Source organism: Podarcis melisellensis (genome assembly GCF_964234715.1).
Source record: "Podarcis melisellensis genome assembly, chromosome: 8".
NCBI classification, from domain to species: Eukaryota; Metazoa; Chordata; class Lepidosauria; order Squamata; family Lacertidae; genus Podarcis; species Podarcis melisellensis.
This window is the reverse complement of record NC_138540.1, coordinates 68,540,857-68,561,606: the sequence shown is the minus strand read 5'-3', so window position 1 is coordinate 68,561,606 and position 20,750 is coordinate 68,540,857. Positions and strand designations below refer to the sequence as shown.

At 44.3% G+C, this 20,750-nt stretch overlaps 1 protein-coding gene across 10 annotated transcripts in view; it reads right to left on the bottom strand.

Annotated features, from left to right (window-relative positions):
• Positions 1-7,739: 7,739 nt before the first annotated feature.
• PTPRU (protein tyrosine phosphatase receptor type U) overlaps positions 7,740-20,750 on the bottom strand; it is a 373,235-nt gene continuing 360,224 nt past the window's right edge. For all 10 annotated transcript variants that reach the window (XM_081920500.1, XM_081920501.1, XM_081920496.1 and 7 more), the window contains 2 exons: positions 20,222-20,357; positions 7,740-11,909 (listed from right to left, as the gene is read on the bottom strand). In XM_081920500.1, coding sequence (XP_081776626.1) covers positions 11,847-11,909; positions 20,222-20,357 — 199 coding nt within the window. In that variant the 3' untranslated portion in view covers positions 7,740-11,846. The remainder of the gene's footprint in view (positions 11,910-20,221; positions 20,358-20,750) is intronic.

The following is a 20,750-nucleotide window of genomic DNA, read 5'->3' as shown; positions in this document are numbered from 1 at the left end:
CAACCCCTTTAATGGGGACCCTGGGATCGCCGCCACGGGGGGGGGGGGCGTGGGTCACCATTTCACGCCCCCCCCCCATTTATGGAAGATATACTAAAGGATTTCGCCCAAGGCCTGAAACTGCCAAAGTCGTGATGTTTTGCCACGGGGAAGGCCAAACCTGCCAATGCAGGGAAATTCCTTCCAGGTCCTTCAACAACAACCATCAATGACTGTAGCAGCGCCCATATACCTGTAAAGAAGAGGTTAACCTGCATAAGAAAGGCATAAACTGAGGGAGGGCAGGGTGGGAGAAGCTCTGGAGCTGACTGAGGACTCCCAGGTAAGTTCCACCCTCTATCATGTCTACCTGGTCAACTCCCCTGGCAACACCTCCCCACCTGGGATTGGTTAACTGTCTGAGGTTAGGCGGGAGCATCCAGGTATCCACCTTGGTGAGGCAAAACTGGGCTGAATTGCTGGGGATCGTGTAGGGTCAGGGGGCTGCGCGTGACCACGCAAAAAGTGCACCCCCCATTTGAAGTGGGGAGCAGTCATTCTCCCTATAAAAGTAGCCAGCCTGTGTGTGTGTGTGTGTGTGTGTGTGTCTCAGCCAGTGTTGTGTTGTTGCAGACAGAGTGGCTCCAGGACTCCAGTAAACCAGTAACTAAGACTGTGCCTCTGTGAAGAGTCAGGTAGCTGCTATGAGCACTCTGTGTATGCTCTTTAACTATGCTGTTTACGAACAACTTTATTTTCTCAAGTAAAAGTTTTATTCTGTTTATGAAGAAGACTCTGCATGATAAATTTACCGCTGCGCGACAAGATGGCCTGGGGAGAGTCCAAAGGGCCTGATAGTGAGGGCTGCATTCAGACCCTGGGACTCTGTTTCCCCACCCTGCTATGAGATAGCCCAGTATTAATATGCCCATTTTACAGGTCAGTGAAGACTGAGGCCACACTCAAAAGCTTCACGTGAAATTACTGCATACATTACTCTTACATGAGAGATATGAATAAAGGCCAGTTGTGTCTTTTAGTACCACAGCAGCTTTCTACAAGTGAATCGGGGTAGGAGAGGTGTTGATTGTCTGTCAGATCTAGAAATGAGCCAACAGAAATGACTTTTCCCCCCTCCCCCAGTCGTTACCAACACTTGTGGGCCCATGACTTCTCAATGAGTGGGAGAACAGCAACACCCTTCTCTGCCAGTACTCACAGGCAGAAAGGACAACCGCTGTAATTACATTCCACTATAAACAGAGCTCTCGAGTTTAATTTACATTATTCTCTTTTTATTATTTATTGGCAACATTTAATTACCACATCCTTCACCATCCGTAATTAAAGATTCAAAACAGGCTTGACGACTCAATTAGGGTCTTTTAAAAGTTTTATTTTGGTGTGCGCCTCCATTAAATTAAGGTTCAACTTTTACTGGAAGTCTTTAATATCGCAACGCATTAAACCGACGGCTTGCTTTGTTATGTATAAATCACCCCAGACAAAAGCTGGCAAGCTCTTACTCAGAAATCCCTGGTCACAATGCAATTTTATTTTGCAGTCAGGCATGGCATAAAGGAGTCCCTTCCTCTTCCTTTTTGCTGTAAAGCCAACAATGGTTAATTTTACCCAGCAAGCCCCCATTAATTCCTAAGGGGTCTGCTATATCGTGATATATTTTTCTTGCTAGCATTTGGGAATTTGGGGGTGTTTCTTAACGGCAAAGTTTAGTCATTTTGACATGGTCCCTTAGGGATCATGAAGGAACTTTAGGCTACATTCACACCATGCATTTAAAGCACCATTATTCCATTTTAAGCAACCACAATTCCCAGAGTGGCTTTGGGGAATAACCAGCCTCATATAACCAACGTACTTAAGTCTAATGAATGCATGAAGGGGTTAATAACATAGAGAAAGATGCCCTGACAGGCTTAGCCTAGGTCACACACCTTTACCTTGGGAGGAAATGGGTAATCAAGTCTTTGTTCCCTCCCCAGTCCACCTGAGAAGATCAGTATGTGAAGGAGGTTGAACTGGTTGCTGCAGCTCAACTCCATGACTCTCACAAGCCACTCTTGAGTTCCCATACCAATAACTTAGGAACTTTCACCATTTTACAGCTAATCTGAATTTTACTGCCTGTGTGACTTTACTGAAGCACATGAATCTGACCTTCAGAGGATTTGTAAGTAAACCATTTTTTAATGTTAAACGTGTGGTCTTTTCCTATGCTGGGGGAAGAAGGAAACTTGGAAATAAACTTGTTAAGAGGTCATTTTGGAACTCACTTAGGGGGCATATTTTAAAGGTCTAACAGCCTATATTTCCATGCTTTACTTTGCTGCATGTTTCGTGCTTTAAATCTCTGCTGAGTTTCTCTCACCAAAGAGAACTTGCCCCAAACTTGGATCTTGGCATCCAGGAATTCTCTCTCTCATATATATCACCAACAGGTTTAACAATCAAGGAAACCCTGAGAATTGTAAGTCTGGAGGGAAATAGGGACCATTCTTTCTTTCTTGCATTTATATTCTAACTTTTTCTCCAAGGAGCTCAGGGTGGCATACTTTTTCATTCCTCATTTAACACGTACAACAACTCTGGGTTAGGCTGAGAGACAGTGACTTGTGCAAGCTAAGTTTCATGGCCAAGTGGAAATTTGAACCCTAGTCTCCCAGGTCCTGAGGACTTCTGGTTTATGCGGGTAGTGAATGGATGCTTAGGACTTGGGTTCTGAGACAGCCATCTGATTTATTGCTTTATAACCTGTTAACAGGTTAGTCTCACCCTTCCAGGTTCGCTTCTTGAATATTTGAAGCCAGAGTAACCAGTCCAAACTATTGGATACGGTTACAGATAGGTAGCCGTGTTGGTCTGCCATAGTCAAAACAAAAAAAATCCTTCCAGTAGCACCTTAAAGACCAAATAAGTTAGTTCTTGGTATGAGCTTCCGTGTGCATGCACACTTCTTCAGATACACACTGTGTATCTGAAATGCTGTGTATCTGAAGAAGTGTGCATGCACACGAAAGCTCATACCAAGAACTAACTTAGTTGGTCTTTAAGGTGCTACTGGAAGGATTTTTTTTGTTTTGACTATTGGATACGGGTGCATCATCTGAAACATGCTGATGTTTTGTATCCTACCATCTTACTTTTGTGAAAGCATTCTTCTCCCTCCTAATTAGGCCATATGGCTCAATGTTTTGTATTTACTTCTTGCTATTAATTATTCTTCGTCCATTTTTTAAAAATTGCTCGTTACTTTGGGTGCTATTTTGTGGAGAAGTGGCATACAAATAAACAGGTGGTGTTGATTATGATATGAGCAAACTCCAAGACCTGCTGAATTACTGTCTGTCATGCAGATGCTATGGAAAACAGAAAGGCAAAATGGTCTAGCCCAGGGGTCAGCAAACTTTTTCAGCAGGGGGGCAGCCCACTGTCCCTCAGACTTTGTGGGGGGCCAGACTATAAGCCATCCCTCCCCCACGACTCTCCCCTCCCTTCTCCACAGCACTGGAGGAGCCCCGGTGGCTGCTTACCTGTGTCTTGCGAGCGGCAGAGGCTGGCGGTGGCAGCAGAGGCAGAGGGACAGTGAGCGGCATGTGAAAGGGCTCTGGAGAGGGGCTGCTTAAAATGGTGGCTGCTCAAGAGCTGCTGCTACTGGCACCAACAAAGCCCAGCCCTCTTCCTCCTCTAGGCAGGGCAGGGAGAAGCCAGGAGGAGGGAGGGAGGGAGGAGGAGGTGGTGCCATGTGAGGGAGGGGGAGGGAAAGAGCGTGCGTAATGGCAATCCACGCGGCGATTCCCAGACCATCCACGGGCCGGATCCAGAAGGCAATTGGGCCTGATCTGGGCCATGGACCTTAGTTTGCTGACCCATGGTCTAGCCATACCTGAATAGGTGCGCTGTTTAATGGCCAACATCTTTCTATCCCTAGAACAGAAGTTTCACTGACTGGGTTATGTAAATCAGGAGAGGGGAATCTCCAGCCTATGGGTCAAATGTGGCCCCTCAGCTTATCTAGCCCTCTCAAAGTCACACCCTGCCTCTCCTCAAGCCACACCCCTCACTGGTTCTTCTTCCTACCATCCCTGAATGTTACAGCCTGGCTGAAATGTCCCATTGAACTCTCAGAATTCATCTGGCTTAACTGGATGGAGGGGGGAGATTTGTGATGATGTTGCCTTCCACAGAGATTGAAAATATCAGTCGGCATGATTCCCGTAACAGAGTTACAAGGGAATCAGTGCAAGTTTCTATTATTATTATTATTATTATTATTATTATTATTATTATTATGCCAAGAACCATCCCCCCCTCCCCCGAGCACATGAATAAAATTTTAGAACTTCCTTTTTGCCATTTGAAAATGTTTTATTTCATTGGCTTCGTTTTTTTGTTTTGAATTTTATTAAAAAGGAAGGGAGAAAGAGCACCACTGATTTTGTAATACCGATAAACATTATCCATATGAACAACAGTGTCTATATATATTTACACATATGCCTCTATATACATAGGTCTCTATGTACAAATGCCCATCAACAAGATTTTTGTGTTACCTTGGATGAAAATCTCAAAGAGAGTTGGAAAGTTGTTACCCTTTATAGCACTTGGATTTATTTATTTTTTTAAATGCTTGCCCTTGTCGAGAGATAAGAGTGAAAATATTAAACATCTGGCCATATGAGGTTCTTCTCAAACTCTGAATTTTCCCTAGAGACTGAGAGAATCATTGTGTGAGTTGCCTTTTCCCCTTTCCTTCCCTCCGCACATCATTTGGGTGGGGAATTAGCTCTGAGCTCCCGCATGGATCTGTAGAAAATAAGTCTGTAGGTCTCTGGTTCACCTATGCTCTGGTCAGAATCATTTGGCAGCTGGCTGATACACGAACAAGACATAGCACAAGGACCAAGTGCTACCCTTTAGCAAATGCAGCTCATCTCAGAAATGAGATGTGACATTGGGCTCATTGAGAATGCAGACATTTGATGTTAATTTCCACAAATGAAACCAGGTCTACATTTCATTAACCTCAGCATCCCCTGCAAATCCTTAGTATCTATTCTGTTAGGTCACACCAGCCTATCGGAATCAATTAACCACCCAATCTCCCACCTATCAGCAGATCCATACTACATACATCCATTTTATTTGATTGCTGCCTTACAGGAAACAAACAGAGGAGTAAGACTGTAGAATTACTCCTCCTCCAGCCTGCTATTTTTGCAGCAAAAGCTATCGACAAGACTGGAATGGATGAATGTATCTCTTTCTCTTCTTTCTCACTTTGTGGTTTGTAAAATCCACAATCCCCTTCTATTTTCTTCGGTAATGTTTCATTCTGGATTGTTTGGTCTTTTAATGTGTTGTAAACTGCTCTGAGAATTTTTCCTAAAATTGTAAAGCTGTATAGAAATGAAATGAATAATATTTTTTCTACAGTAAAAAAAATTAAAAAATCATTCCAAACTTGTTTTTAAATACATAATTTCTCTCCAAAATATTTTTTAGATATTTAATTGCATATTTTGATAATATAAACTGCTGACAGCCGCAACAATTGGAGGAGTGCTAAAGCCAGCGAACAGCTAAATTCTCATGCACATATAAGTCTGAAAGGCGCAGATCAAGGCATTCAGTGTAGAAATTCAGAAAGGACGAATTCCTAAGCTGCAAGAGAATGGAGCATTTTAAACATATCTTAAAGTGGAACAATAATGAAGCTGGATGGGGATGAAGATGATGATTTGGCACTTCCTCGAGTGGGGGGAGATACGTGACAATATAGGGTTGGAAAGATTTTTTTCCAATCTTAAATTCAGTTCTCCATATTTTGCAATTTTGAAAATAAAACCACATAAAAAAAATCAACAATTTAGTGCTAATTTTTCCTAATAAGTACATTTTTGTATGTGTACAGTTTTGACTAATGTAGACATTTTTGTATGTTATTTTTCTCTAATGTATTGCTTTTTATTGGCATTTTTGGTAAATATTGTCTGGTTGAAGTACAACATCACAAAATTCAGTTACGCATGAATTTGAAGGAGGGCTCTGTTTTGGTTTGCACATTGTTTTGGAAAATGCAAGTCTCATTGATTTGCCTTTAAATGCAAACTGACTCAAATTTCTCTCTAATGTCACCGCTGGGTTTTAAGAGAACTCTGAAAATATATTTCTTTCAGCCTGCTTTGGGGTAACATTTGGGGAAATGGCTGCACATGTGGATGGCTTTAATGAATGGTTTAATTCCCATGTTTTGGGTATTCACTTTTTAATATATAGTTTGTTATGGCATCGAAAAGTGAAAATGCTGCGAAAACCTAAATATCAAAATACATTTTTTTAAAAAAAAAAATCCTGTGTTTTTCTGCATTTTTCAGTGTGCCCTGTAAGTCCTTTCAATAAATAAATGTGTATCAGTCTACTCAGTCTACTCTCAGTCTAGGCTAAACATATCCAACTCCTTCAACCATTCCTCATAAGGCCTGATTTCCAGATCCTTTATCATCTTAGTCACCCTTCTGCTGCAGCTTGTCAATATCCTACTTGAACTGTGACACAGTAGACACAGTATTCCAGGTGGGGTCTGACTAAGGTGGAATAGAGTGGTACAGTCACTTCCTCTCTGGACACTATACCTCTGTTGAAGCAGCATTACTAGGATTGTATTACTTTTCTGTTGGTGCTGCATGTTTTCTGGAACACTGACCTGAGAAATGCACTTGAATGGCATGATTCTCTCCACCCCTACCCCACTGTGGAAATCTAGAATGTTTTATCGCCTCTCAACATCTGCTCTTTTCTATTTCCACTACCAAAACAAGACTCCACTCCAGTACAGGTCCCATTTACCGTTCTTTAGGGCAGGAGGGTTTCCTGGCACAGCTGGGTGGATCAACTTTTATACCCAGCCCACTAAATCCTTTGGGGATGACCTTTGGCAGCAGCTGGAATTAGCTGAGGAGAGGCCATCTCGAGCTTGTTTTATCTGACACAAGCCCTCCCTGTGCTGAGTTGCGACTTGGCATGCACTCTCCTACCCAACCTTGGTTAGTATAGGACTCGTTCTGTTTGCCGTTTACTTGGAGACATATATAGAGTCCCCCGTGCAAGAAGTCCCACTTGGCTTTGAATTTCTTGTGGGGATCGTTTGCCCGTACTGGCCTTGGTCATCAGGTGGTTCTCCATTGCAGGGGGAAGTTACAGTGTCAGGTTCGGTAAACTGGGACACAAGGAGAAATAATTGGTGAGCACCTTGAAGCAAGTTCTAGGAGATGAAGGGCTGCTTCATCAGACCTGTCCATCAATGCTTCATGGCTGGAGGGTAGGGACAGGAACCCTGCTCAACCACTCAAAGCCTTATGGCTAGAGGGGTGTGGGAAGAGTTCAGAATTCCCTCAATGTGCTAGCAAGGAGTGGGGAATTAACTGCTCCAAGGCCTTGAGCCATGGTAGCTCATCCAACAAATCTGAGTCTGAGGGATCATGTTTCTATCACTCAGATTTCTAGAGATTAATAAATTCAGACCATTCTGATAGCCTAACTGTTTCGCATAGCAGTCTTACCCATTTGAAGATCCAGTTAAAATAATTCAATACATTTGTTGCCATTCAAAACCCCAACTTTTGTTTAGCGTCTCTCTTTTACAGATGTGTGGATGCCACATGACACGTCAGTTTATTACACAATCTGCCACTACCGAGGTTATTTTTATATATATATAAATTCCTTGGAAGGATAGCTTTTGTACGAACTGTCTTGTCTTTATTGAAGGCATTAGCATTTTTCATACAAATTTGTGTTTCTCCAATGGGATGAATGAAGCAGCCCGTTACGTCTACTCGGGCGACCAGGAGTCCACACACAGAGTTAAAGCTTCTGAGCATCAGCAAAACAGCCAGGTGTCGATGGACAGAGTGGGTGGGACTGCAGAATGTCATGTCCCACAAGTATCAAACAAACATACGGTGGAAAGTAAGGAACGAGAATATCAAAAGAGCCCCCAAAGTCCCGTCGTGTCATTGCAACTTCAGAGCAGAGAGATTTGGATGGTTCATTTATTAACCACTGCTGCTTTTTTCATCATGCAGGTTGGGAAAATGTTCCTCCCATCCAGACCTGAACATCTAGCATCCCTTTAAAATATTTAAAAAAAAAAAATGAATTGCAATCCGATGCACGTTTGCATGACACCAGAGCTTGAATGCAGTGGGAGTAAATGTGCATAGGATTGCATTGGCACAGTCTCCTTGATCCAAAATATCTGAGAGATGGATGCCCCAGTTCAGCTTTAGACATGCATAGCCATCAGGGCTGCAATGCTTTGCCATTAATAGATTCAAACCATTCTGGTAGCCTCAAAAAATGTTGCCCCATTATTCAGGCAGATTTAAACTTTTTGCAAAATTGTTTTTTTAATAAAAAAAATAACAGTTATGTATCAAAATTGGCATCCCCACTGTGTGTGTGAGAGAGGGGAATTATGCTTCTATGACGATGCTTGCTGCAATATGTGTACACATCTTGATAAACAAAATATGCTTATTTGCTTTTTATTTATTTATCTGCCATGTAAACAGACTTTTCCATTTGGATGGGCATTAACTGTTGGGGTGTCTGATCCAGAGGAGATGCACATGGCAGTAGCTGTTTATTTCCCCATAAATAGGGCCGCACTGCTCGGTAACGAAAACAATGGATATTAGCAAGCATCCTCAAAATAATTGCTTGACTTATATCTTGCTTGCTAGATGTATAAGGTGAAGGTTTCTGAGCACTACTTCCATAAAACTTTTTTCCCCAAGGAAGGACACCTTTCTGGTATTTGGGACACATCCCGTGTTACTTTTTATCAAGGAGACTTACCGTATGACACTATGTGTACTCTGAAATAGAATCCTGCACTAAGAATGGCTGGATTTGGCAACCAATATAAAGAATGCAAATAAACCCAATCGGCACAATGCCTCTTAATTTTGCAGGATTCCAAAATCTTTACCATTTTGTATAATCTGTTCCGATTTTTGTAGTCATAGGAGGTGGCCGGGAGCTGTGCAGAGCACTGAAACGCCATTGCCAGCCTCTGAAAATCCAACTCAGCAAAACCTCTGTCTTCAGAGAGTTCACCAAGCATTTCAAGAATGAATCTGTGATCTTGAAGACTGGAACTCAGTCATGTGGTGTTCTTTTTTTAAAAAAACACACACACTAAGATGAAAGGTCTCAGCAAGCTGAATTCAGTGCCACATTCTACACCCTTGTGAAATAGTGCCATTGGCACAGCCTTTTAATTACTCTTGTAAAAAGTTTGTAGAAAAATGAATGGTGGTTGCCTTTGCTTTGAACACAGGAAGCCACATGTTGCTATTCACAAAAGTAGCATTTCTCAGTATGAATCTCTATGTTCAGAAAGGTGTAGAGGAGCCCTTTAATTTCAGCTTATGGTTTCCATCAGTTTCACCCTCAAATAATTCCCCCCACTACTCTGGCATTAATATCCAGCATAAGTGCCATAATGTACCCTAGGCCTTGTTTGGCTTCCTCTTAGCTAGGAGGAACAATTTTGGTTTTCATTTTTGCACAGTGACCTATTGAACTGTCTTTAACCCCTGCAGGAAAGTGGTGTCCTAAATCTTCTTGGAGGCACCATTGGTCATCTGGATTTAAAAGCCAGTGGCTGAATACAAAAGAGGGCTGGTTTCTATCACATGACTAGAAATCTGTACTCATTAGGGGTCTGCGAGGCTTGTCCCCACCCCAATTTCAGAATACCTTTTGCCTTTGCTACTCTTTGCTTCACATTTCTTAGCATTTCATCCATCTTGGTATTCCCATTTGTTGATGTTGGGCTCCCCCCCCCCCAGTTTAAAAAATCACTACTTTGTGCCCCCAGCTTTGGTGCTGCTGCAGCTGTGCAAGGATTCATTCCTCCTGGCAGCAACCAGGCTATTCCCCCCCCCCCAAGATTGCCCTGAACATTGTGCCATTTCAGGGCATTGTGGAACAAATAGTGATCCCCACGTAATCTGGTGGTTCCCAATTTGGCTGACATCACCACTCTGGAATGATGCAGATATTTGGGGAATGAATGGGGACTGCCAGGAATGGCTGCCAAATAAGGTAACCTTCCTAAATGTGCACAAAAGGGGGTTCTGGATAGGTCTCCCATCTGTTCCCCTTTGCATACCTCTAGCCACCAAGACTTCTCTCCTTTCTTTGCTAGTTCAGCCAGTGTCTTGGCCAATCAGCATTTTAGGGGAGCAACTGAAACTGCAACTAGGGTCCTTCAGTGGTAAGATGAAGAGCGTCTTTGCAGGAAGACACTCCTCTGTTAATTATCTGTGAAAAGTCTGTTACCCAGAGTGGGAGGTGGCTGATGGAGGAAAGGGAAGGAAAGTGGCCCCACAGATTCTGACACACACACACTCCAGCTGCAGGCCCAACTTCACAGCGAAGGGCACAGAATGAAGAAATGCTACCCACCCAACTCTCTTATTCTTCTGCTGGTAACCACCACAACTTATGCTTTTAAAGTTCTGATTCACTGAACCAAGCTACAGAAAATAAATGTGGAAGTGTCTGTCCCTGTGTGCCGGGAGAGCAGGCTTACCTTTCCAGGTAAAATGAATTTGAACCACATTAGTCCTATGTGCTGAAATAATTTACAAGTGACCTCCTTCCATCTCAAAGCCACAGCCAGCCCACAACCTGAAGCTCAGGCCTGACTCTTAAAGAAAGAATGGCTCTGCATTGCCATTGGCATCTGTCTCATCCCCATTTGTCGGCCAGTCCTCAGAAATATGGTCAAACCCCTTTGGAGGATAGACTTTTCTGCTGAATCACTTGCTGGCGGTGTCCGAAACCACTGTATGTATGTGTCTGAGATAGAGGCAGAGTTAGTTCTAGTGGCTGACATTCTGAAGAATGGTGTGATATCTGGGGTGATTCAGTGTTGGGGTAGCCCTCTTGAAAATGCCTTGAAAGGGCTGGAGGATTGACGCTCTAAAAGGGAAGCCCCTTCTAAAGCTTCTGCTGTTTGGAGTGGAGTATCCAGGCACAAAGACATGGTGGTTGTTACAAAATCTGATCTGGCTACCTTAGTCTTGGAGCAAGTAGCCTGTGTGCTTTCTTTCTCTTAGATAATCCCCAGAATTCATTCACTGTGTTTTCCTACAGGTAAGGTTAGACCGGGGATAAATTCAGAAACACTCTTTGGAGGCAGGCATTAGTCTGGAAACAATAAACGTAGGGTTATAAACAAAGAGCGAAAAACTGTACACGTCCCAATTTCCACTGTCAGTCCAAGATGGCGCACACTTCCCACAGAAGGGTGGTTGCCAAGATTTTGCATGGTCGCCTTCAAAGAGCTTCTTATAAGCTTTCAGAACACCACTGTTTCTTCAAATCTCCTGTGGTCGTTGTGAAAGATGCTGGACTTCAGCTCTCCTCCCAGTCTCGGTGGCATGGATCCCTTTCTAGGCTGTGATTGGTGCAGTCACAAGGAGATTAAGCCTGATGCTCTTCCAGCACACCGGTGTCCATACATGCACAAACAACACACAGGTGCCAAACTCCAGGCTGGCACATACACAATCGTTTTGTAGATGGGATGAGTTTGTGTAGGCTCTGCTCTGCCAGCAGCTGGAGAAGTGGGAGCAGAAGCTTAGGAGGAAAGATGAAGGTAGGGGATGGACAACATGGCCCCGTATCTTGCCTTTTTAGTTTTCATTCTTTTCCTTGTATTCTCTTCTCTCCTCCTCCTCCTTGCTCTTACTCAAAAGTCTGGATGCAAAATGCATGTTTGGCACAAACCCAAAACAAACACTTGCCTGCGCACTTCTGGCAAGGTGCTATCTGGTCTCCAGTGACTCCAGGTATTCCAGGGCTATGTCATAGCAGAAATGGTACTGTTCCTTTAAGGGGGAGGGGGAGGAGAAAAGAAGGATTGTTAAGAACGGGCAAAGTGCACATTCACCAATGCGTTTCCCCATAAAATAAGCATTTGGTACATAAGGTACACGTTCTTATGGGCACATTTTGTTCACCAAAACAGCATCATAAAAGTGCACAACTTGACTGGGAGTGAAGGCAATTTCAGGAGTGTCAGATCAGCTCAGTCCACTGCAAAAAGCATACCAAGCAAATTTCTCCTCTTTCTCTGGCCCAGCCTTGCGAAAAATGCTGGTAAACACCCAGTGCAGGATTTACATATAAGCTAAACAAGCTATAGCTTAAGGCCCCACACTCTTGCCCCCCCCCAAAAATTAAAGGAAATAAAACTAGATGTACATTTCCAAAATACAAGATAAAAAATAAATAAAATCTACATACAGCAACAGTATTCGTGTTGTGTAGGCTCCTATGATGTACATATTTTGTTATGTGCAAATGGCTTTAGATACCTATTAGGTACATAAATTACCATATAGCATATATTCAATACAAAAAACAGTGACAATTTGTTGTTGACAAAGGACAGCTGGACATATAAAGGGCCCCATTACCTTCAGTAGCTTAGGGCCTCATCAGACCTAAATCTGGCCCTGAAAACACCTCTTTGCTGGAGAAATTCACTACAATTTAATTTAATTCTGTATCACTTTATTTATTTTTATATTGGTATCTCACCTTTCCTCCAAGGAGATCAATGGTGTATATATTTCTGCTTCTCCTCATTTTATGCACCCCCAACAACCCAGTGAGAGAAGTTAGGCCAAGAGATGGTGACTGGCGCCAGGTCAGGATCAGTGATGAGCTATATATTAGTTCCAGGGTCACAGACAACCCATGCTAGGCCTTCTCAGAGCAGACCTGCTATTTTTTCTTGTTGTTGTTCATTTCAGTGGGTTTACTGTGATGAAAATACAACACTGTGTCTCTGAGAAACACTTCACTGAGGAACACTATTCACTAAAAACATGGGGTGTGGGTTATGACCCTATTGTGCTGCTTGCAGGCCCCATGGCTGGCTGCTGAGGGAAACAGGATCCTCATCTAAATGAGCATTTGCTCTGGAACACAGCAAGGTGACTGATACTGAATCAGACCACTGGTCCATGTAGTTCCTTATTGTCAGTGACTAGGCAATGTAGCATCCTCCACATAAGGTAAGGTAAAGGACCCTGGACGGTTAGGTCCAGTCAAAGTCGACTATGGGGTTATGGCACTCATCTCACTTTCAGGCCAAGGGAGCTGGCATTTGTTCACAGACAGCTTTCTGGGTCATGTGGCCAGCATGACTAAATGCTTCTGGTGCAACGGAACACTTTGATGGAAACCAGAGCACACAGAAATGCTATTTACCTTCCCGCCGCAGCAATACCTATTTATCCACTCGCACCGGCATGCTTTCGAACTGCTAGGTTGGAGGGCTGGGACCGAGCAACGGGAGCTCACCCCATCGCGGGGATTCAAACTGCTAACCTTTTGATCAGCAAGCCCAAGAGGCTCAGTGGTTTAGACCACAGTGTCCCCCATGTTGCTCACCCTCCACATGCTGTAATGAGGTGTGACAGGAGCTGTAGTGTCAAGAACACTTGAATCTCTCACCAATACGAACATTAAACATGAGATAGGTAAAAGGTAAAGGCACCCCTGCCCGTACGGGCCAGTCTTGACAGACTCTGGGGTTGTGCGCCCATCTCACTCTAGAGGCCAGGGGCCAGCGCTGTCCGCAGACTCTTCCGGGTCACGTGGCCAGCGTGACATCGCTGCTCTGGCGAGCCAGAGCCGCACACGGAAACGCCGTTTACCTTCCCGCTGGTAAGCGGTCCCTATTTATCTACTTGCACCCGGAGGTGCTTTCGAACTGCTAGGTTGGCAGGCGCTGGGACCGAGCAGCGGGAGCGCACCCCGCCGCAGGGATTCAAACCACCGACCTTTCGATCAGCAAGTCCTAGGCGCTGAGGCTTTAACCCACAGCGCCACCTGCGTTTATCTCATGTATTTGAGATAAACAACCTCAAATACATGTAAAGGGAAAGGGAAAGGGAAAGGGACCCCTGACCATTAGGTCCAGTCGTGACTGACTCTGGGGTTGCGGCACTAATCTTGCTCTATTGTCCGAGGGAACTGGCGTACAGGTTCCGGGTCATGTGGCCAGCATGACTAAGCCACTTCTGGTGAACCAGAGCAGCACATGGAAACACCGTTTACCTTCCCGCCAGAGCGGTACCTATTTATCTACTTGCACTTTCATGTGCTAGGTTGGCAGGAGCAGGGACCGAGCAACGGGAGCTCACCCCATCGCAGGGATTCGAACCGCCAACCTTCCGATCGGCAAGCCCTACGCTAAGTGGTTTAGACCACAGTGCCACCCGCATCCCTTTCAAAGATGAAGATGATATTAATTGCCCTTTCAAAGATGAAGAATATATTAATTGCTTTGTCCATTAATATGTAATTTTACAATAAACACATAATTTTTAAAAATGTCATCCAAATAAATTAACCCTCTTCAGCTCTTCCTGTACTGAGATCTCTTATGTAGGGCTTGCAATGGTAACCTGACAGCTCTTTATCTGCATACATAACTGAATATGGTTATCTCTTACCACACAGGATTGTTAAGACAAGATGGGCATAAGGAAAAGAACCACACATGCCACTTCAACCAGGCCTTTGGCTGATTGACATCCAAAGCCCTTTGAAAATGTGTTGTGGAAGGCGGAGGTAATTAACTTGTATTTCTTATTGTTTTTATTATGTACTTTGTGGGGGTTTTTTAATATATTGTGATTTTATGTTGTGAACGGCCCTGAGATCTGCAGGTACATGGCAGTATACAAATTTAACAATTAATAATACTGTAATAACAATAACTTTTCTAAGCAATGGTAGGCTATTGATCTCTTCCCCCTTTGGTGCCTGCGAACAGGGCCACAAAAGCCTCTGTGAAATGGGGTGGTATTTTTCGCCCTGCAGTAGCTGCAATCCTACGCTCACTTGCTTGGAAGTAAGCGCTATTGAATCCAGCTGGGACAATTCAGGTCCACTGGGGAAGATGGGCTAAGATTTCACAGCATACCTTCGTTGTCCAAAAGCAAATTTCAAAATGGAAAGGAACGTTGCTGTATAAAGAAAGAGACAACAAACTCTCATGAAAGCCAGAGTGCAAAAGAATGATCTGCTATTAGGATGTCAGGAGAGTAGGAAGGAAGGGGGAGGATTTAGGCATCAGCGGAGTCCGCAACAGCCTGGGAAAGAGATGAAAGAGGAGCCAAGACCACATTTTGAAAGGGTGTTCTCTGAAGTAGAAAAACGACAGCTCCTTTTAAGAGGTCGTCTATGCAGCAGAGTGCTCTTCTTTTATCTATATCCTGCAGCTGATATGATGGATAATTCTTTTGTATTATATGAGTTTCCTACTGGGATGGTCTGAGACTATCATACATTTATGCCACAGTCGGGGGGCTGTGTGAACTGTGGGCACCTTAAAAGCGAAAAGAATAAGGATCGTGATTGATATTCTGGAGAAAATGATCTAGTGTCAGTGTTAGGTCTGAAGGCAACAGACCGGACATAGCAATGCCAATCATTTTGCCAGCACTTGATCAGAAATAAACACTCCCTGAAGCACCTGCTCTGCATTTTGTACCACGTGGCGTACTGGGGCCCAGCAATAGCTGTGGCATGAAATTAGCTACATCCCGAGCCACCCAAAGCACAGGGCAGAACTACCCCAAACCCTGATTTGCCATGCTGGAGGGGGGTCTGAACTGGACAGAGGCATCCCTCTGCTAGGCGGTGGAAGAACTGCACCACAAATTTCAGAGAAGTGCAAATTTCAAAGGATATCTGTTTTGGTTTGTGTGTTAGTCTGAAAAATGCAAACTAGGTAGTTTCTCATTAAATGCAAAAAAAGTAATTCTTTCTCATCCCAGCTCAACTGAAAGAGGGGCTCAGGATGTGTCTGTGGCTGCCCTGCCCCCCGGGGAGGGGTGATTGGATTGCTCTGAAAATTCTTGATTTCAGTCTCCAAGATTAAGCCAATGGCCCATCTAGTCCAGCACCCTGTTCTCACAGTGGTCAACAAGATGCCTATGGGAAACCTGCAAGCAAACCCCAAGCACATTAGAACTCTCCCCAGCCCACCTTCATGGTTTCCAGGAATTGCCGTTCAGAAGCTTTACTGGAGCCACCATGACTAGTAGCCATCAATAGCAGTATCATCCGTGAATTTATCCAGTCCTCTTTTAAAGCCACCCAAATTGGTGGCCATCACAGCCTCTATGGGAGCAAGTTCCATAGTTTAACTAGGCACTGCTTTGAAGAAACATTTTCTTTCATCTTTCCTGAATCTTCCAACATTCAGCTTCATTGGAGGTCCATGAACATTATAAGAGAGGGAGAAAAACATCACCTATCACATTACCTCTTCCTTGTCTTTTCTCTAAACTAAAATCTGTCCCCAAAACAGCAATCTTTTCTCATACGAGAGTTGCTCCATCTGCTTCATCATTTTGGTTGCCCCTTTTACTTTTTCAATAAGATGGTCAATCTGGGTCTGGGTTGCACTACAGGTGACAACCATTTTGCATGGGGGTTCTGTTCCTGGCCCCCCGTTATGCCCCATTCCACCCCACCACCACCCTGTTCTGCCCTGTTCCAGGTCCAAAAGGGCCCACGCGTAGGCGGTCGCATGTCAATTGGACGCGAGCAAAAATGTTGCCGCCTGTACTTCAGACTGCAGACAGGGGTTCATGCAATGGACTATGCCCTCCCAATCATTCTGACTTGGCCTTTAACATGTGGAAGGAGCAATTAAGATATAGGCAACAACAGAAGTTTGGCTGGCTGCTAGAGAAGGCATTCCATCCAAACTCTTAAGTACAATTACTTCAATGGAAGCAGCAGCCAACTTTTCAAGAAACCAATTAGTTTCTTGTGGGTTGGGGAAACCTGAGCCCAGAGCCTCAGGTGCCAGTGGTCTCCAGAAGGGAAGAGAATCAAAGAGTGAAGGCAAGAGACTATCTAATGCTTTTGGATTAAGAAAAAGAAGAAGAAGAAGGTTGCTTTCCTTGATGGCAGCATTGAAACATCAAAGTTCTGTAGCAGAAAGGATGCACACAGGGGCCAGATCCTCTGCGGGTGCAAATCAGTGAAACTCTACTAATAGCAAAACAGACAGGATCTCATTTACTCCTGTGGTGGATCATTAAATTGAGTCTTTAGGAAACAGCCTTTGCAGGTTCAGCTGAGGTTGGGGAAAGATTGTGTTCCGGATGAAAACACTAGTTTGCATCTGCTAATACCTTGCAATTTAGCCCAATAGGCTGTCCGACTCTGTGCCAGTTCTTGCATTTTTTTTTTATTGCTTTCACTTAATTCCTATGCCCCCCCCCCAATTCCCCTGCTCCAATTGTGGTTTTAATTCCTAATGCAATCACATCCACCCCAAAAGACATTTCATTTTGCAAGGTAGAAATTTGATAATCCAGACTTCACAAATGTCATATTCCACCCCCGCCCCCCGCCGTCACCATTCCAGTTCTGTTCCTGGCATGACTCGCTACTTAAAGCAAGAAAATAAGATTCCGGCATTGCAGATAGGTGTGCTTAGAAAACCAAAATGTTCATCCGTCGGGTTTGTCTCTAGAACTGCACCAAAATGCACCCCTCCCAAATCCACTACCTTGTTTGCAAGCGTTTATCAAATTTTTGAGTGCATGGACTGTGAATGGGGTAGAAACATACTGTATTTTTCGCTCTATAAAATGCACCAGACCACAAGACGCACCTAGTTTTGGGAGGAGTAAAACAAGGAAAAAAATATTCTGAATACCAGCAGCCAGAACAGCAAGAGGGATCTGGCTTCTGGGATAGCCACGCAAAGCCTCTCCCAGGCAGCGGGATGAAGGCTCCCCCTGCCCAGAAGAGGCAGAAGCCAGGACAGCAAGCGGGATCTGGCTTAGCAAAGCCTCCGCAGGGCTGCACAGCGCTCCCTCTCACTGTTCTGGCTTCTGGGATAGCCGTGCAGCCTGCATTCGCTCCATAAGACACGTACACATTTCCCCTTACTTTTTAGGAGGGAAAAAGTGCTCTTATAGAGCAAAACATACGGTACCTTTCAATTACGGCCCCAACAGTCCCACTCCCATCTACAGCTGGGTGCTATATTTGCACTATTTTTTATTTTACTTTTACTCACACAAGACAGGCTGCATCCTAGGTTCCACTCAGAGTAGAACCATTGAAACGAATTGGCCTAAATTAATCATGCCCATTCATTGCAGTAGGCCAACTCTGAGTAGGATTAACACTGTGTACAACCATTGCCCTCATCCTCATTTTGATTTGGCTTGATCTCAATAGCTCAGTTGGCAGAGCAAAAGACTCTTAATCTCAGGGTTGTGGGTTCAAGCCCCATGTTGGGCAAAACTTTCCTGCACTGCAGCAGGTGGAACTAGATGATCCTTGTGTTTCCTTCCATTATGGAAGTCATAGCAGCATACAGGAGGCGTCCAATGCAGGCAGGGACCCAACTTAGATTTGTTTAGCTTTAGCAACCTAGCTGCATAGTTTGCCCTCAGGCAATTCCTTGCAGCCAAGAAGGCCTTCTAGACATCTCTAAGTGACCTTTGGAACTCTTCACAGGCCACACCCATCTCCCTAGGCCACGCCTCTCACTGGCCCTGCTCCATACCCTCCTCAAGTGCCTTGAACTGTGATCTTGCCTTTTCCTCTCTTGCCTGCCTGCTTGGATCTCTGACTTTTGTCTGGCTGGATGATCAAAGTCCTATCCCATGTTCCATCCACATTTTGCCACTGGTCCCACCCACCAGTGGCATGTGTCCCTTAGGTTTCTCTTGATGGAATGCAGCTCACAGGTTGACAACAGATCCCACCTCAGATCTACAGCATGACTTAGCATCATGTTGAATTGCCCTCCACAAACTGCTCTTCCCAATATATAATGTGCCAAATTAGGGACAGTAAACAGCAGCAGTCGTGGTGTCTCACCACGCAGGGCCATCTCACAGAGAGATAAAGGTCCTGGATTCTACCCTGATAACTCCTGGAAAGCATGTATTGAGCTAGAGAGAGAGAGAGGAAAGTTTGGAAGCTGAGCTTAGAAACTCTTGGGAAGAGAACTGGTCAGCTCTCAGCCACCAGCCCTATCTGCTATCTTTATGCTTGGGGATCCTTGAAGGTCCACCTAGGGCCTTCCATGCCCAGCTGAAGCACCCTACAAATGGAAGCCTCCTCTAGCATCTATTGTCACACTTGTTAGAATTCCTGCTCCATGATTGCAGTCATGAGATTTTTGTCTATCACATGATGGTATATGTTTTGACTCCACAGAGTGGGAAGTGATGGAGACAGGATGTTTGTGTTACTGTGTTCTGTGAAGTGGGACTATTGTCCTTTGTTTTTTTCTCTTTGCTGTCTGATGCTAAAGAGAGAGGGAGCCATTTTCAGTGCTCCATGTGTGTTTATATGTAAATAAAGTAGATTAACCCAAATGCTGAGTTTCTGAGGTTTGTTACGCATGATGCACAAACTCTGCAGATCCCTAAGTGTGCTGGTGTCTGTTGGCATCAGTCGCTGTGATGTTCGGGCTGAAGAAAGATTATGAAGCTCCCGAATGATCGACCAGGAGGGATAGAACATGCCAGTCGGGCATGTGTCTCTGCCAGGGTCCTACTCGAGTGTAGGCTGAGCTCCTAACAACACTAACCTCCTGCCAGTTAAAGAAAACAGCAAGGCTTTCTTTCATTCCTGGTCAGGACTATGATACCAACCACTAGCAAAAAAATGACTCTGCAAGATCAGAGCAGAAGTTCAGCATCCTGTTTCTCACAGTGGCCAACTAGGGATGCCCAGCCACAGGGCATGAAGTCAACAGCCCTCTGCAGCAACTAGTATTCAATGACATCGTGCTGCTTGAGTCTGGATAGCTCAGTTGGTTAGAGCCTGCTGCTAATTACCACCAAGGATGCAGGTTCGATCGCCGTTTGGGACAGATGCATATTCCTGCATTGCAGCAAGCTGGACTAGATGGTCGTCAGGTGTCCCTTCCAACTCTATAATTCTATGAATATTGAAGTTCTCTTGAGCTACCATGGTTGATAGCCATTGACCAACATATCTTACAAAAGTGGTGCAAGCTAAAGGTTATGACCACAGTTCAGAAGCAGAAAATTCTGTCATTTCCTGCCAATTCCACAGAGCTGCAAAATTTTCAAAAGGTGTAGGCAAAGGAAACTGTGCTTTTCTTACTTACAAAGGTCTCGACCATATTTGGCTTGTAGTTGCGGAGGGTCTTTGCAGCGAAGAAAACGTCCACCAGCTTGTGACACTTGATCATCTCCAAGATCATGGTGCAGGCACAGTAAGTGCCGCTTCGGCCTCCCCCGTTTCTGCAGGAGAAATTAAATGCAAGGGAACAGTCAGCATATTAAAGCAGCCCAGTGGTTACAGTATTGGGAGTAGGACCTTGGATTCTACAGCTCAAATCCTGACCCAGCCATGAAGCTCACTGGGTGGCAGTGGGTCTGTCACTAACCCTCAGCCTAGGCTACCTCACAAGGTTGTTGCAAAGAAAAAATAGGAGAGCCATGTATACCACCTTAAGCAACTTGAAGGGAAGATACGATATAAATGTAACAACAGCAACAGAATGGTGAACTGCTTTTTATCCAGGAGTGGAGAGAGAGCGAGAGAAAGAAACAAGCCAAATAAATAATAATAATAATAATAATAATAATAATAATAATAATAATAATAATTTATTTATTATTTATACCCTGCCC